Source organism: Oncorhynchus tshawytscha, linkage group LG11, assembly GCF_018296145.1.
Source record: "Oncorhynchus tshawytscha isolate Ot180627B linkage group LG11, Otsh_v2.0, whole genome shotgun sequence".
Lineage (NCBI taxonomy): Eukaryota > Metazoa > Chordata > Actinopteri > Salmoniformes > Salmonidae > Oncorhynchus > Oncorhynchus tshawytscha.
The window spans coordinates 9,438,393-9,457,538 of record NC_056439.1 but is presented as its reverse complement, the minus strand read 5'-3'; the positions used below and the strand labels follow the sequence as shown (position 1 = coordinate 9,457,538).

Genomic DNA, 19,146 nt, shown 5'->3' with positions numbered 1-19,146 from the left:
TATTTATTGCCTTACCTCCCTTATCTTACATAATTTGCACACACTGTATATAGACTTTTTTCTACTGTATGTTTGTTTATTCCATGTGTAACTCTGTGTTGTTGTATGTGTCGAACTGCTTTGCTTTATTCTTGGCCAGGTCACAGTTGTAAATGAGAAAGTGTTCTCAACTAGCCTACCTGGTTAAATAAAGGTGAAATAAATAAAACATAAAAAAGCAGATATTATTGGGATGCACTCATTGTTAGTACATTGAAAGAATCAAACCTCAGAAATATGACCTGAACTTTTCAGACTTATATAAAAACATAACACAAAAAACCAAGCCATTGTGTAGTTCTTTTCCCCTTTATGCATTTCTGTGAATATTTACAAAACCATAGACCTATGTACAATACCAACTCGCAAATGAACAAATAAACTACGGACAGCACAAACAAACCAGTTTACGTAATGATCATATTTTTTTATGTACACCGAAACTGGCAAGATGATAGCATGAACCAATGTAAGATTATATGTGATTATGTTAAATAAATTCAACTATCTATCAAGAGGTGTTGTGCGGTTTTAATCCAATAAGACAAAATGCCGGGTTACTTGCGGCTCCAGCAGACCTACAAATAAGCCTAGCTCTGGTCCAGGGTGTTAGTGCGACTAGCAAAAGCTGTGAAGGCTCAAGCCGGGATTCCACCCGACCGCACTTTGTCAGCTATGCACCTTTTAAAGGCAATGTTTCCGCAAACTCTGTATATGTCGGCTTAATCGGAAATGACTTTTAAAAATGTCAAGCGCGCTATAATGCAAATCTACCACTGATCGGATTGAATGCCAGCCTAAGCGTTAGCAAGCCACACTAACACCCTGGACTAGAGCTACAAGCAGCTCATCATCTAACAGCAGTGAACGATAGAAACCAGAGTTGCTGAAAAAAGACTGGAGCTACACTGGTCAGTCTGAAAAGGCAAAACAATCAACACAAATGACGCAACAACACTGCATGTAAAAAAATAACCATAGCGTGGCATAGTATTCAGCTATGCCCACTCTTCTGAAAGATTGCCCCCCCAAAAATCACTTTGAAGAACACAGCCAAGTTAAATACAGAACTCTGCTCGTCGCAGAAGACTGGCCCGACGGCCTAATGCACCTTTTCAAAGCGCTTTTAAGAAAACATGTGCAACAGGCACAAAATAAAAGAAAGATGCCAACAACAAGAATATACTTGGTGTATTTTAGGCAAAGCAGTATTCAACTGCTGTCTTGTAGTGTTCATTTTGAAGGAGGGAGCGGGGAAAAGCCCCAAACTGACTATACAGTGTCTTAGGTAGTCCAAAAAGAAAATTTACAACACACTGATGGTGGCGTTTCCTTCCCCCCCCTTCACTCTAACCCAGGGGCTCTCTTGCTCCACTCCTGGGGTGCAGGCTTTTGCTCCGGCTCAGCGCTATTAACACACCCGTTTTAAATAATGATCTAGCCATGGTCTTTCAGTCAGGTGTAGTTTCATCGGGTGAGTTAGTACTGGAACTAAAGCATGCACTCTCCAGGACTGGGTGTTGGAGACCCTATAACATCTTCTCAGCACTGGAAACACACACACACACACTACAGCCTCAAACCCTAATAGTGTTAACTTGAGTGTGTTCAGAAACGTCCATACAACACTTGAGTATGTCAAAAACACCAGAGTCCCAAAAAAATCTAAATACAACAATCTGTGGTGCGTTTTGAACATTGTTCATCTCGTTTTCAAGCGAAAACTAAATTAAAATGTCCACATACACAACACAGGCTGTTGTCACTCCTACACAGTCACTCCTTCTCTCACTCCCCCAGCCTCTCCCTCTTTTTGTCTCAGAGGACAATATATTAGGGTATCAAATAGCTAGGTTTCCATCCAATTGGTGACAGATATTCTCAAATCCGCACAAAAACAATCTGCATTTTCCCACCAGAGATGCGTTTCCATCAAATTGACTGTGCGTGATGATGTAGTGCACATACAAATACCTTTTGCTGTTAAATTCCCATGTACCAAATAAAAAAAAACAAGTTAAATGGGTTTCCATCACATTTTCAACTCTACAGATGGTTTTCCCACAAAAACTGTTCTGTTATATAGCGAGTCTGCCCACTCTGGTACTGGCACGTGCGCGCTGTTGGCTAGAACACACGTATAGGCTACATGAGATTATTATGGCCAAAAGAGCGAGTTTTCTTTATTTGTCAAACGGCTGCCACGCATCGATGATCACCAAAATAAGACCCTTGATATTTATTAAACAGGAGCATCAAGCTCATCACCTTGCACTTTCACCACCCTGTGAAGTTCATCCCAATGTATTTAATCTGTAGCCTAATAAACTGCATGCTTTCCTGACGCACCGTAGTGGGAGGGCCACACATGTCATCGCGCGACCCCAAGTTTACTTCGATATGATGGTTATTACATCAATAGTTCCACCGACATTTCTCGCATACTTCATTTTACCGACACAAAATATCCCACCTTGTCTAGCGTATTTCGTTTTTTTGACATTTGGAAAGTGTACCGAAAAATGTTGTTTCCATCAGGCCTGTCACTACATTTTTGACCTGACATTGACCCGTACTTTACTACATAAAAAGGTTGGATGGAAACCTGCTTAATGAGATGTTGGCTACATTCCAATACCCACATTAGCGTACCACTTCAAAGGCACGCCCACTACATTGCTTCCTTAAGCGTCAACTCTGTTCCTTAAGCATCAACTCTTGTTTTTGGACCGTCAGCGGAAAAAATATTACAGAGTTGACAGTCACTGCTGTAACGTTACGGAGTTGACCACGCCTCTGTTTTGGCTTCCTTCATTCCAAGTAGCACGCTATTGTGGATACTGTGGAGCTATTGTTGTGTCTGTCCATCAATCTCTCAGTCTCTCCGTCAGTCTTCTCAGCACACCATGATGGGCGTCCCGTCGTCCTCACGCCGCTGGTTCTTCTTAAGCAGCTGGATACGGTTGTGACAGTAGAATTTGATGGCCCGCCAGTCGCGCCGGTTGGTGACCAGCAGCGGGCAGCTCTGCAGGCAGCGCTCGCAGTCGGCCTTGGCAGGCACGCGCAGCTCGGCGATGTTGCAGGTCAGGTGCTCCTCCACAGCAGCGCGCTCTGCGTCCGACCACGGGCGCTTGAGGACGCCGCGTTTTCCTGTGCGGGGAGGGGGTGGGTTAGTACACACAGGGATGGATCTGTGTAGACATGTCTTTGTGGCGGCCTGTATACAGTACACACACACTACTGTGTACATACACACACACACACGACACACACTTACTTCTGTATTGGTCTTGAATGTCTCAGCTCTTTCAAAGTTTGAGTATGGAATGAACACACACACACCTGATTTGGGCCCACCTGAGCCTCTTCTGCGGCCGGGGAGCGAGGGGGAGAGGGGCGATGTGGAGGAGGGCGTGACCTTGAGTTTCCTGGCACGCGGCGTCCTGCTGTTGGTCCTGCCCTTCCGCACCATCAGCAGGCTGGGAGGGGCCACCTCGCCCTTCTCCTTCCGCCCCTCACCGTCAGAGTCGCCCTCCGAGTACGAGTCAGCCGAGTTGCCTGACATCACTGTAAGGGGAGAAAGATAAGGGTCAAATACATGTAAATGTTTCTCAACTTTAACTACAACGTTGGTCCTCATCATACTAAAGGGCAGTCCAAAATGAACAATCATTATGAGACGACGCTAAACTGTTTAACCCATAATTTAAAAAAAAATCCCCATCAAAATGTCAGTTTAAGTTAGAGATATCTTTTTCAATCCACCGCAACCGCCGATGTCGCACTGCCGCATCTGCGGTGAAAGGTGGCAGAGCCAGAGCGGTGTTTGTCAGACCATGAGACATCCCGAAAATTGGTCGACTCACGAAAAATTCTGATCGGTTTGACCTACAGCTAACCTTTCTCTAACGGTCATCATGTTTTGTTCCATCCGTTCCATTATATCAAGCAGGTTGAATCAAGCGTACTTAATACACAGTAAAGGAGAGAAAAATATCTCCACTTCTAGCTTGACTATTCAGGTCTGACGTACATGTTAATCCTCAGTGTCTCCTTACCGTCAAGCTCCAGACAGATGTGGTGGAGGCTCATCCCCCGGAACAGCACGCCGTCTCTCTCCCCGCACAGCACCACACGCCCCACTCTACCCATCAGCCCCGGGTCCTGGCCAATCCCGCCGCAGCTCTGCGTCACGTGGTACTCGCGCTCCAGGAAGTGTTCCAGGCGCTCTACGGCGTTCCCACCCGGCTGTCCTGGCTCCTCCCCCTCGCCGAGCAATAGCAGCTGCGTCAAGATGGCGACCTGGCGCCGGACTCGGGTCTGGGTGAGGGCGCGGGGGTTCCGGGTGCCACTGGAGCGGGCCAGGCTCCGGAGGAGGTCGGTGCCACGGAGGGGGGTGGCTGGGGAGTGGTACGGCCGGGCGAAGACGTACGGGTTCTGGGGATCGACGCCGACATCTTGCCTGGTCTGGAGGAGGAGTTCCAGACACGGCTCGCAGTGCGGTGGCAGGATAAGAGGTTGGACTCTTCCTCGTTTGCCCTGGACACCTACCCGAGGCAAATGTGGAAGCACGAGACGCTCAAAGGGCGAAAGCGATGCCTCCAGGGGTGTGAGGGCGGGCGGGGCGCCGGGGGGCACTGGCACGGGGCACTGGGGGGTGACACGGGAACGGTATTCGGCTATGGCCAGTTTGGAGACCTCGCACTCGCGGCGACGGTTGTAGAGTATGAGCAGGGCGAGGGAGGAGTGGCACAGGAGGCGCCAGGCCTCGGCGGATTGGAGCTGGCGGGACAGGGAGAGGAAGGCTGAGTGCTGGAGCCTGCGGAGGTAGAGGACCAGGGAAGACAGGGAGGAGAGGAGGGGCAGCATGTGGAGACGTCCCGAACTGAGGGAGAGGGAGGGAAGAAGCGAAAGAATGAGGGAGAAAGGAGAGGGAGAGAGATTAGTTTCAATTGCAGGCATCAGTTATTAATTTATTTAAAGCACAACAAAAAAATAAACATCTATTTAAAGTATGTACTATACTCATAACATTTAATATATTGATAACATCACATCAGCAGTTTGGAGTTAATTTTAAGTCCGTTTCAGTTGACTGATTTAGTCATCTAATTAAAGCATGCTAAAAGCATTCCTGCTGTTTCACATTCCTCAATTCTAAAGCTGAGCAGCAGTTCAGTTTGCTGGCACTTTGCTGATCCATCAACTACTTTCTCAATATCCATTTGATGAGGTGAATCTGCCATTTAGGTGAACGAGTCCTTTAATGGAGTACCTCACCTCAATAACTCCTTCTCCTTATCCTCCGCTCCACTGTCGTCTTCCATCATACCGTTCGCCTCCTCCTCTTCTTCATTTTCATCCTCTTTCGGCAGCTGTTCCATCTCCTTGGGCGTCTGCTGAAAGACATGGGGAAAAGCCGCCTCTGCCTCTTCTTTGGGCTTCACCAGCTCAACTTCCACCAGATCGTTCTCCTCTTCCTCCTCCTCTTTTTCCTTCTTCACTTTGCGCAGTCCCGCCTTTCTGGGCGGGGTCACAGCCGCCGGAGGCGGGCTTCTCTTCAGAACGGACACGGTCACCGCACTGCGCCCTCGGGGTGGAGTTAATACCAGGGGGGAGGAGTTTCCCCCAACGGCGGAGGAAGGGGATTGGGTGGCCGGACGTTGAGGAGACAGGGAGAACGCGGTGGCGCTCCCCAGTGGTGGCTTGTGGGAATTTTGCTCCACTCCTGATGATGACCGAGGTTGCTGCTGGGACTGAGTGTGGTGTGTGGCGTGCGCGGCCGCCAGGTGGGGCATAAAGCGCTCGATGAGCGCGGCGCGGATCTCAGGCTGGTTGGTGTGGTGCTTGTCCAGGTGGCGCCCCAGTGAGCGGAAGTGGCGGCCGCAGTAGGCGCAGCTCAGCTTCTGGGGGGGCACGCCCATGCCAACCCCCCTGGCGATGTTAATACTGATGTTCGCCGTCGTGTTGGGCCCCAACGGAGCGGGGGATTTGAACAGAGAAGGGCGAGAAGAGGTGGAGGAGGAGGGAGGGGGGGAGAAGGTGAGGGGGCGGTATGAAGAGGAGAGGGGAGGGCGGCCCGGGGATGTCCGGTGAGGGGTGGTTCTCTTTTTGGAAGGTGTGGTGGTCCGGCGGCGTTTTCGGCGGCGAGGTGTGCGTCTCTGACCCCCGTCCTCGCCCTCCTCATTCTGGGGATCAGAGTCGCTGGCGTTGGAGTGGGAGAGGGGGGAGGAAGAGGGGGACAGGGGCCAGGAAGGGGTGAGGTAGTCCTGGGCTGAGAGAGAGGAGGGCACAAGCCCAGACTCTTCCTCCTGAGAGAGAGAGAGAGAGTAGAGATAGAGAGTAGAGAGAGAGAAGAGAAAGAATGAGGGAGAGAGAGACAAGAGAAAGAATGAGGGAGAAAGGAAAGGGAGAGAGACAGCGAGACCGAGAGATGAGTGGTGTTTGAGCCAGTTGTGTGAGTAGAGTACAGACAAGTACATAAGACAGACTGTTTAGAGCAGCGGTTCTCAACCCTGGTCCCGGGGACCCAAAAGGGGTGCATATTTGCGTTTTTCCTTAGCACTGCACACCTGATTCAAATCATCAAAGCTTAAAGCATTGATGATGAGTTGATCGTTTGAATCAGCTGTGTAGTGCTAAGGTAAAAACTAAAATGTGCACCCCTTTGGGTCCCCGGGACCAGGGTTGAGTACCACTGGTTTAGAGTGACTGTGAATGGTGGGTGCCTGAATGAGGAGTGTCCAATGAGAGCATTGAGTGAGCAATACTAGTATATTACAACCGTTGAGGGTACACATATAAAACAAGCACATCAGTATAATATTGAGTGTTGTAGAAATATAGTAGGTGTTTGTAGGCAACAGGCGTATTTTCGTACCTTTTTGATACGGTTGTTCTCAGGGTCAGCGATACACTCATATCTCCCTGAGGAGACAGTACCACGGAAACCCTGGAGGGATACAGGCTCCATTAACATCCATTAATTACCCCCCCCAGTGCTGTCAATCAGGCGGTCAAACCAATTACAGTAGCTACTCAAAAAGCACTAGATACTATAATCAGTCAAATACAATAGTCAGCCAAGGTGAAAAGACCCAGATATGTATTACGGCGCAAAAAACGACTCAACGACTTCTGCGAGGAAAAAGAGGATCATTTCATCAAAGTAAAAGTAGACAGCGCAAAAATGTGTTGCACGTGATCCAGTCGCTAGTTGCAGTACTTACAACTGGCATACTGTCTATTCAAAATGTAACTATTTTGTAGTTATTTCGATTCGGAAATGTAAGCTGTACGTTGACTGCACTTGACTTGCATTTACGGTCCACTACATCCCAGGCTATATCGGTACCAGCCATCGCTATGGCTACAGTTACTTAGGCTCTAACAGGTACATCCTCATGGTTACTCACCATGGCAACAGTTACTTAGGCTCTTACAGGTATGTCGCCATGGTTACTCACCATAGTGTTGTCTCCCCACTCGGTCAGGCTGTAGTCAACGGTGATCTCCTCTCCCTTGGTGATGTCTCGGATCGCTATGACGACCAGACGCACCTGGCTCCCACAGTGTACTTCTCGGATGCGGCAGTTTGGAGGAGGGGGGAACATCACCGCCGCCCCCCTGCCCCCACTGGATCCCTCCTCACCCAGCTCTGAAGACCCACTGCTGAAAGGGGGGAGAGAGGAAGAGAGATGGGGGGAGGGAGGAAGAGAGATGGGGAAAGAGAGAGAAGGAGAGGGAGGGAGGTAGATAGATAGATCAGCACACGTGGACCTATGCATACAAAATCAGCAAAAATTGTGTCTGCTATCTGAAGCTAAGACACACACACACACACACACACACAAAGCTACCCCACGCAAAACAGCACAACTATACAAAACATTAGGAACACCTGCTCTTTCCATGTCATAGACTGACCAGGTGAAAGCTATGATCCCTTATTGATGTCACTTGTTAAATCCACTTCAATCGGTGTAGATGAAGGGGAAGAGACAGGTTAAAGAAGGACTTTTAAGCCTTGAGAAAATTGAGACATGAATTGTGTATGTGTGCCATTCAGAGGGTGAATGGGCAAGACAAAAGTTTGCCTTCGAACCGGGTATGGTAGTAGGTGTCAGACGCTTTGTGTCAAGAACTGCAACGCTGCGGGTTTTTCCCGCTCAACAGTTTCCTGTGTGTATCAAGAATGGTCCACCACCTAAAAGGACATCCAGCCAACTTGACACAACTGTAGGAAGCATTGGAGTCAACATGGGCCAGCATCCCTGTGGAACGCTTTCGACACCTTGTACTATACATGACACACAATAAAAAGTACACAAATGTTATCAAATAAAAAACATTTTATCATAAAAATAACACCATGAAATGAAATCCCACTTACCAGATCTGAACAGGGTCATTGATGTAGCAAGGGCCATCCAGGGTTGGTCGTTTGTTCTCTGCAGCCCCCTTACCATCACCTGAGAGAAGAGTATAAAAGGATTACACACGAGTACACAAGCAAATGCACACAGACACACATGCACGACTGCACACACACACACTGACACGCTCGAAAGGACACACACACACACACACACACAAGGTCATCACCCTTTCCCCACCTAAACACATATGCACATCACACACCACTCACACACAAACACAGTCAGTCACACAAACATTTATATAGGTCAGCACGCACCCCCACCCCGCCCCTCTTCCACCCATAACACGCACAATCCCGGACGCATGCACACACACTCAAAAGGACACGCACTACACAACTATAAGACACACGCGTCAACAGAAGAATCATCCCTAAAGGACAAACACACACCTGGACCGTAGCTGTGTTCGGAGCTCTCCTCCTCATCCTCTGTGACAAAGACGCGGTCGCACACTTTCACCGGCGTTCCCTTCCTTTTCCTCCCACAACCGCGTCTGTGGAACACACACAGAGAGAGAGAGAGAGAGAGAGAGAGAAAGAGAGAGAGAGAAAGAGAGAGAGAGAGAAGAGAGAGAGAAGAGAGAGAAGAGAGAGAGAAGAGAGAGAGAAGAGAGAGAGACAGAGAGAGACGGAAAGACAGAGAGAGAGACAGAAGAGACGGAAAGACAGAGAGAGAGAGAGAGAGAGAGAGAGAGAGAGAGAGAGAAGAGAGAGAGAAGAGAGAGAGAGAAGAGAGATAGAGAAGAGAGAGAAGAGAGAGAGAGAAGAGAGATAGAGAAGAGAGAGAAGAGAGAGAGACAGAGAGAGACGGAAAGACAGAGAGAGAGACAGAAGAGACAGAAAGACAGAGAGAGAGACAGAGAGAGAGAGAGAGAGGAGAGAGAGAGGAGAGAGAGACAGAGAGAGACGGAAAGACAGAGAGAGAAGGAAAGACAGAGAGAGAGACAGAGAATCATTTTATCAATGCCCCAGGCGGACCAATCTTAACATCAATCCAGTAGGAAAAGCAATCAATACACTGATTACCAATAGGAACCCAGTCTCAATTTCTGTATCCAATTACTTTCAACCAATAACAACTGAATCATTGATTCATTTAGACTATGCTGAATGGACAGAATTTGGGCAGAATTGGGCCAAATTCTTACTGGGTAAATTGGTGTTGAAGGGACATTTGTGAATCACAAGCCACAATACAAGACACTGATCCAATGTCTGTGTTGAGTTTCACTCCACTACCAGGGATTCAGGATACAGGGATGGTAAACTGATCCAAGATCTGTGCTACGGTGCAGATTCTAGCCATAGCGTAAAGCCACTTGTAAGTAAGAGCAGAGGATACACTAGGAGCTGATCTGAGCTAATCTTTCTTTGCCTCAAGCCTAGCCGTAACCATTCAAATCCAAGCACTAGAAACTGGCTTTGGATCAGTGTGATTTAGGGCAGTTTTTCTACACACACACACACGCTGTTTTCCGTAATTCTTTCTATTTTTTCCTTACATGACATTGAACGCTCTTAAAACTAGGCCATAGGAAGACAGTGCCTTGGTTTCTCAAGTGTTCATTACTGCGTGTGTGTTTGTGCGTATGTGTGTGTGGGAGCGAGAGGTGTATGTGAGAGAGAGAGAGAGAGAGAGAGAGAGAGACTCTTTGAGCAGAGATATCAACCAGACTCGCTGTCTTTGTATTGATCTGCCCCTCGCTCTCCATCTGGACTCGTGATAACGTGTGTGTGTGCGTGCGTGCTCGCCTGCACTTTCTTGTGTGCACACTCTCTCATGTGAGTGTGTATGTCTGCAGGGTCACTCATGTATGCCCATACTTTTGTCTACTAAGCTTGGGCCTAGTTGCTCTTTCTTAAAGTAACAGCGTTCTTTTAAATGCTTTCCACCCATTCCCCATTGTATAAGGTAATTACATTATAAGAGGCATTAGCAACGATTGATTTGCATACAGTACCGTGGTTCATAGTGTGTGTATATATATATATATGTGTGTGTGTGTGTGTAGTACAGTACCACAGCCTTTCTAGCCTGGTCAATTCTTCCCGTTAGGTTGCATACACTACATGGACCAAAAGTATGTGGACACTTGTTCGTCAAACATCTCATTTCAAAATCTTGGGAATTAATATGGAGTTGGTCCCCCCTTTGCTGCTATAACAGCCTCCACTTTTCTGGGAAGGCTTCCCACTAGATGTTGGAACATTGCTGCGGGGACACAAGAGCATTATGCTTCGATCACACCGACAGCGCCATCGCATATTTGGTTCACCAGAATTTCATTAATTTCCAATGAAACGCTGCATTTGGCCTGCAGCATTGCATGGCAGAGGCAGTTGCAGTGTGTTCGGTGTGGTGCATTCGTTGAATTTATCAAACCTATGCGTCAAACTGTATGCATAGGTGGCTCGACGGAAATGGTAGCAGAAGATGAACGTTGAACTTTTGTTGCAGACATATCCAGATGACGCTGCGTACTATTTGGCGCAAGGACACTGTCGGTGTGATCGAAGTGTTAGTGAGGTCGGCCACTGATGTTGGGCGATTACGCCTGGCTCGCAAGTCGGCGTTCCAACTCATCTCAAAGGTGTTCGACGGGTTTGAGGTCAGGGTTCTATGCAGGCCAGTCAAGTTCTTCCACACCAATCTCAACAGACCATTTCTGTATGGACCTTGCTTTGTGCATGGGGGCATTGTCATGCTGAAACAGGAAAGGGCCTTCCCCAAACTGTTGCCACAAAGTTGGAAGCACATAAACATCTAGAATGTCATTATATGCTGGAGCATTAAGATTTCCCTTCACTGGAACTAAGGGGCCTAGCCTGAACCATGAAAACAGCCCCAGACCATTATTCCTCCTCCACCAAACTTTACAATTGGCACTATGCATTGGGGCAGGTAGCGTTCTCCTGGCTTCCGCCAAACCCAGATTCGTCCTTCGCCAGATGGTGAAGCGTGATTTGCTTCTATTTTTATTTATTTTTGACTTTAAAAAATATATTTTGTCATTTAGCAGACGCTCTTATCCAGAGCGCATGAGTGCAAACATTTTCATTCTGGTCCAACCGTGGAAATCAAACCCGCAACCCTCGGCGTTGCAAGCGCCATGCTCTACCAACTGAGCCACACGGGACCTCCAGAGTCCAATGACGACGAGCTTTACACCACTCCAGTTGACACTTGGCATTGCGCATGGTGATTTTAGGCTTGTTTGTGGCTGCTCGGACATGGAAACCCATTTCATGAATCACCTGACAAACAGTTCTTGTGCTGACACTGCTTCCAGAGGCAGTTTGGAACTCGGTAGTGAGTGTTGCAATCGGGGACAGGCGATTGTTATGCGCTTCAGCATTCGGCGGCCCCGTTCTATGAGCTTGTGTGGCCTACCACCTTGCGGCTGAGTCGTTGTTGCTCCTTGCCTTTTCCGCTTCACAATAACAGCCCTTATAGTTGACTAGGGCAGCTCCAGCAGGACAGAAATTTGACAAACTGACTTGTTGGAACGGTGGCATCCTATGACGGTACCACCGTTGAAAGTCACTGAGCTCTCCAGTAAGACCATTCTACTGCCAATGTTTGTCTATGAAGATTGCATGGTTGTGTGCTCGATTTTATACACCTGTCAGCAACGGTGTAGCTAAAATAGACAAATACACTAATTTTAAGGGGTGTCCACATACTTTTGTTTATTTAATGTATTTCCTAACCAATATGTTCCAATGGAATTTTGTGTATATCTCCTTGATGGTTTTAAGGGTCTTCAAATACAGCAGGGGGGACAAGTGTGAAATTGTCTACTACTATGTGTGTTTGTGAATTCTACATGATTCAATGCACTACGAACACACATTATATAGTGCACTACTTTTGACCAGGGACCAGTTACGACCACGGCATATCGCCAGTCTCTTGGATTTATCATGACATGTTTACGTAAGCCCAACCAGGATTGAGGAAGTAAGTCCATAGGAGTGTTTCTCTTGGTGATAGTCCATTGTGTGTGTGTGGTCTATTCTAGCACTGTCTAATCAGATGTCTCTCTTCTCCATTCCATCTGTCCTTCACTCTATCAATCTCTTTCTCTTCCTGCCATTGATTCTCTCCATTCCCCTATCCCTGAACATCTCTCCCTCTCCCACAAACAAACACACTCTCACACACACAGCCATCCTCCTTTACCAACCCACATACACACACAAATATACAAACAAGTCCTCACTCAAGACCAACATGTGCACACACAAACACACACCCTCTCAGGCACACACACATTCTCTCCAGCCAAGCTCACATGCACGCACACACACCCCTCCCCCTCTCTAAAGCTCACATGCTCGCTCTCTCACACACACACACACACACACACACACACACACACACACACACACACACACACACACACACTCTCAAATATCCAAACCCACAGTCTCATGTTCCCTCTCTCTCACACACACAAAACGCACACACACAAAAACACACACATACAATCTGCACCATACACACTCCTAGACTTCTTCATTTTTCCTGCAATACCTCTTTTCTCACTCTAACACACACACTCAATCTCCAGAACACATGAGCCATCTATTTCTCTCATGAACGACAGTACTTTTTAATACACACACATCCTCTCACACACTACACGAGTCTCCATAAGGCACGCATGCACACACTCACGCAATCCTCTTCGCACACTCTCCCTCCTCCATGGATAACATTCTCTCTACACGCACACTCCCACCCTCCCCCCACTCACACACACACACACACTGTTCTTCCCTCTTTCGTAAACAAAGTAGATGCATAAATACTCTCCTTTCCTGTCTCGTACACACAAGCAAACACACTGCCCTGTCGAAGTCACACACACACACAAACACACACACACACACACACAAACCTTCTCTCTGTATCCCCCTTTCACACACACCCTTCCCTTTCTCTCTGCCTGCAGAACACACACACACACACACACACACCCTTCTCCCTCTGCCTCCAGAACAAACACACACAGACACACACATTCTCTCTCCTGCTTGCTCTCTCTCACACACACACACACACACACACACACACACACACACACACAGCCTTTTTTTCCCTTCCCAGACAGACACTCATTCTCCCTCCCTTCTGTTTCAAAAGTGCACGCACGCACAAACACACACACTTCCTCACCCTCTCTCCATCACACACCCTCCCCTTCTCTTTCCCTCTCACACACACCCTCCCTCTTCTTGCTCTCTTCCCTTTAAACACACACACACTGAGAGGGAGACACCCCCCCCCTCTCTCCCTCTGTGTGTAACACACACACCCTCCCCTTCTCTCTTCGTCACAAACACACTCTATCCCTCCATTTCTTAAAGACAGACACACACACTTTTCCTCACCCGTCTTCACTGTCAGTTTAAAATAACTAAACAAAAACTCAAATCTCTCACACACACAAAATATGATACCACAAAATGTTAGTCTCTTACTAAACTATTCTTTCTACTTAGAAGACAACACACTAATGGAAAGTCAGAAACACATTCTCTCTCTCTCATCCCCTTTGCTTTATCCCTTCTACAAACACACACACACCCACACATTTCTTGGTTACACATAAACACACTAGTCCCTCACACAGACCACTCCTCTCTCCCTCTCACACACACACACCACAAACAAACACTCATACACCCTCCCCCACTAAGCAACACACATGTATGCACAAACACACTCTTCCCTTCCCTGTACCTCTCTCACACACTTCCCCTCTATCCCTCCCTCACACACGCACACACACACTCCCCCTTTATTACACAAATATGCTCACCCTCACGTACACACATGTCTTTCACAGTCTCTCTCACAGCTCTCTCCTCACACACACTCTCCAAAAAAACACACCTTATTTATTTTGTCTCTCCCCTTTTCCTCACACTGCAGCTCTCCCCCAGCCCTTTCTCTCACACAATCTCTGAAAAACACACCTTTTCACTTTTCCCCCTTCCTCTCCCTTACACACACACACACTCTTGAACACACACACACACACACACACACACACACACACACACTCTCTTAAACACACACACACTCACATACACACAACTCCTCCCCTCCTTTCTCTCTCACACACACTCCCTCTCTTAAACACACACACACACAAATCCTCCCCTCCTTTTTCTTTCTCTCTCTCTCTCTCACACACACACACACCCTCTCTTAAACACACACAACCCCCCTTTCTCTCACACACATTCATCCACACATGCCACCCCCTCTAGCACCCCCCTCTCTCTCTCACACACACACTCTCTCTCTCTGTGCTCATTCCTCTCACACACTCTTGTTCTCTTTGTCACACAGTCTCTCCACACCACACGCACCCCCACTCACACACACATACTGTGTCTGTCACGCACACACTCTCCCCCTCTCCAACACACACCACTCCCCCTTGCCATACACACACCACACACACTGTGTGTCTCTGTCACGCACACACTCTCCCTCTCTCCAACACACACACTCCTCCCCCTTGCTCTCACACACACACACACACACACACACACACACACACACACACACACTCCCCTTTCCCTCCTCTCTCTCACACACACAGTGCTCATTCCTTTCTCTCACGCTCTCTCCTCTCCCTGTGTGTGTGAGCTTTCTCTTCTCACACAACCACACACAATTTGATAACTACACAAGTACAGTAGTTGCTAAATTTGCTAGCTACTATAGCTCGTACAGTTCTCTCTCTCTCTCTCTCTCTCTCTCTCACACACACACACACACACACACACACACACACACACCACACACACACACACACACACACACACCGTTATATTTATAGCTGCTTTGTGAAGTGGGTAGCAACTATTGCAACTAATGAACACTAGACTATAATGTATACTGGTTTCTCACACAATGTCTCGCACAGAATACGTTAATAACGAATGTGTTACGCATTACAACTTTCCTTCAACACGGCGTTAGCTCAAACACGCCATCTCGCTCGCGCTGTCACACGGTCACCTCAGAAAAAATACCTTTAAATGTCGCCATGGCAACTAATTAACTAACTGACTGACTAAAACCCTCACCCCCGAGGTGTCGGCGCCGGTTTGGTTCCCTCTCCGTCGCTGTCCAGGGTCGGTGGCTCCCGGTAGTCGAAGAGCGAGCGTACGGTCTCCGCCATGTTAAAAACCGACTAGTCTTCTCCGTCAGTTTCTCGCTCTCCGGCTCTCTCGACTGGCTCACCCGAAGGTTATTCTAGCCACTCCCATTGCCTCAGAGCGGAGGGATGAACAAACACATCAACAACACGCTACTAAGCGATACGTTTAGCTCACATAGTGTTTAGCTCATATATAACACGTAGTTGGTGACTGTTAAAAAAAAGAAGAACATCCACACATTGTGGTAGTAGTGTCGTTTAAAGGGAGTGTGCTTAGAATGCTGATTCTTTGGAAGTGCGGTAAAGATCCAACCCTACATATATAAGCAATGGACTCGTCCGCGGAGAGAGGACGAAAAAAAATTGTTGTTGCCTACTGCCTACCCGTTTCTATGGGAAGACTTGATTATCTTGTTAACTGTAACTGGAAGAAGGGGAAACAGCATCTGTCTTGGTCTCTTTCTGGATTCACCAGCGAATTTAAACACGTTTTCTTGCTGGGAGTAATGTTATTACCTCTGCAAGAACTCCAAGATATCACCAGAGTTAACTGAATTAAACTGCTGGGGCAACTTGATTGTGCTCAGTAGCGCCATCTAGTTTATTACCCTACATCAACGTTATTTACCAGCACCCCTATCCTATCTACAGTTTGAGTTATTCTGGTACAATCAGCGGCGATTTTAGCATGTAAATCTTGGTGGGGCAAAAAAATAAATAAATTGGGATGCATGCCTGCAAAACCACTACACAACACAACACTAAACAATACATGAATTGCACTATAACGGTGACAAACGGTGCCCACAAACTCTAACGGCCTCCCAACACCTTACCACTGCTACACCTGGCTATCATCAGAGCCGTATCTGGCAGTGAAACAGTTAATTCAGCCCCATTTACTGCCTTTGAAAAAAACATAGCTGATATGGCTAACTTGCTTAACCAATGTAGTTGAGATGTACAAACTATGGCATAAAAGGGATAACAAGCGGATAAGTGGCAATCCATAATTTCAATAGAACTATTTATTCAGCACTTTTGAAATGGGCAATTCTTACAGTGTTCTCCCTGTACACCAAGTCAGAACCGTAGTATAAATAAAGGGGGCATATAAGCAGACAATGAAAGCTCTTATAATATTCAATGATTATATTTCTCAAAAACAGGCTATAGGCTACATGTGCACCACCAAGTCTGAACAGTAGGCGAAATTACGAGGTGAAAATAGACTCAATTATTAGGGTGAGGCACATAGGCTACTAACAGCTTACTACACAACATACACTTTTTATTTAGTAGTACTTTCTTAGCTACAGTATACATATCTCCCTGTTATATTACATCATTTATGCAGCAGCATACAATACATTTTTGGACCTTGTTGTGCTGTGCTCACTTGAACAGGAAGGTGGTGTGGCGGTCCTTCGTGTGCAAATTTTGTCATCAAAATCTGTCATCAAAGTCTGCCATTCTCTGGATTTATGGTGGTTTCAAGACAACTGGGAACAACAACAACAAAAAGTTGAATCATGATGACGTCAGTGATCTTCAGGTTGTTGTTCTCGAAAGAGGCCCGAGTTCCAGATTTACAATTGCGAGTTGGATAAAAGTTCCCAAAGTTTCCCAGTCTTAGCTCATTTTTCCAGAGTTCCCAATTGTCTTGAACTCATTAAAGTCAGATTTTGCAGTTCCGAGTTAACAATTGTTTTGACCGCAGCACATTTCATACTTTGTTGACAGCATGGCCAATGTTGAATGTTTATAATTTTAAACTAGGAAAAGAGACTCTCAATCTTAGACTTGGGACCACACAGCCATTCCACTGAATAGCAGGCTAATGATTGTTTTGCAATGCTTGCAGTTAGCCACTGATTCCTTCCAAACCACTCATTGTTGAATTTGCGATTTCCAACTTGTTGTGTAATGTTTATGTCCAACGGCCGATGAGCACCGATACGTTTTATCTATAATTTCTCTTCATTATTTCTCTTCATATGACAAAGAATAAAAAGGATTTGCCAGTAGATTGTTGACTTGATTCATAATGATGACTGCTAGCTAAGATTTTGAAAGTACGATGTTGACTTGATCAGTCCAATTAAATCTATTGTAGATATAACGTGATTTTATGTTATTTTATTTTTATGTAACTTTGATTTAACTAGGCAAGTCAGTTAAGAACAAATTCTTATTTACAATGATGGCCTACCCCGGCCAAACCCGGACAATGCTGGGCCAATTGTGCGCCGCCCTATGGGACTCCCAATCACTGCCAGATGTGATTCAGCCTGGATTCAAACCAGGGACTGTAGTGATGCCTCTTGCACTGAGATGCAATGCCTTAAACCGCTGCACTACTCGGGAGCTCAAATCTGTGGCCAGTGACCTTGAGCCTTCTTGGATAGGCACTTCTAATGTAACTCTATGGCAGCACCCAAGGGGCTTGAATTTTCAAGGTCTACCCTTAGACTTGGCAGTGACGTAGTGTCCCCATGAGTGATAGAACACTGAGCCAATCACGGGGCAACACTCCGTATTTTCTGCTGGCTTGCCCCACCACCACAGAAAGCACTGAGCTAGGCTGAAACACCTAACTTTTGGAGCTGCCTTACACGAGAAACAAAAAAGTGACCATGTTTGAATGCGGCTTTATTAACTCAATTCTATATTATTTTTTTTACATTATTTGCAAACTGATATGTGACACATATTAATGCCAAAATAACATGCAAAACAGGCAAGCCCCCCCCAAATAAAAAAACAAACACTTTTTGCATAAAATGTGGGGCTCAAACAGGTGTGATTCTCCCACCTGCCCTGAATGACGGGTCGCCACTGGTTACAATTACCATTGAAGATGGACATAGGCTCCCGTAACCATCCTCTGCTATCCCTTGTAGGGCTCCCGAGTGGCGCAGCGGTCTAAGGCAGTGCATCTTAGTTCTAGAGGCGTCACTACAGACCTGGTTCAATTCCAGGCTCTATCACAACCAGCCGTGATTGGGAGTCCCATAGGGCGGCGCACAATTGGTACGGCAATGTCTGGGTTAGGGCTTGGCTGCGGTAGGCTGTAATTGTAAATAATAATGTTTTCTCAACTGACTTGCCTATATAAAGGTTGAATAAAAAAATACAAGTGAATAATAGGTGAATTCAGGTCTCTAAAAAGTTGAAAAGTCACACTGACCACTTTATATTTGTCAGCTTGGATTGACATATTTCATTTGTAAGCTAATATATTTAATTTGTGAGCAGTGGTGTGTGTAGCCTCCTGTAAGATGAGAAAATTCACTGTGTGCTCTCATCCACGTGCACATGCACACACGTCAAACAATAGTCACACACACACAAACCTTTATAATAGAAGAGTAGGCTAACATAATTTTCCTACAAAAGGCACTGGCACATTTTGTTGCACCGTAACACACACAAACACACACTACACACATATATTCCCTGACATACAGTACAGATATTATT

The 19,146-nt window shown here is 46.6% G+C and overlaps 1 protein-coding gene across 1 annotated transcript; it reads right to left on the bottom strand.

Moving 5' to 3' along the window:
• Positions 1–327: 327 nt before the first annotated feature.
• LOC112234440 lies at positions 328–15,748 on the bottom strand. Its single transcript, XM_024402567.2, has 9 exons — positions 15,590–15,748; positions 8,870–8,973; positions 8,432–8,510; positions 7,506–7,710; positions 6,920–6,991; positions 5,320–6,350; positions 4,098–4,924; positions 3,382–3,606; positions 328–3,189 (listed from the first exon to the last, which is right to left on the bottom strand). The coding sequence occupies exons 1-9, from the start codon at positions 15,682–15,684 to the stop codon at positions 2,936–2,938; spliced, it is 2,892 nt and encodes a 963-aa protein (XP_024258335.1). The 5' UTR covers positions 15,685–15,748; the 3' UTR covers positions 328–2,935.
• Between the last annotated feature and the right edge of the window lie 3,398 nt (positions 15,749–19,146).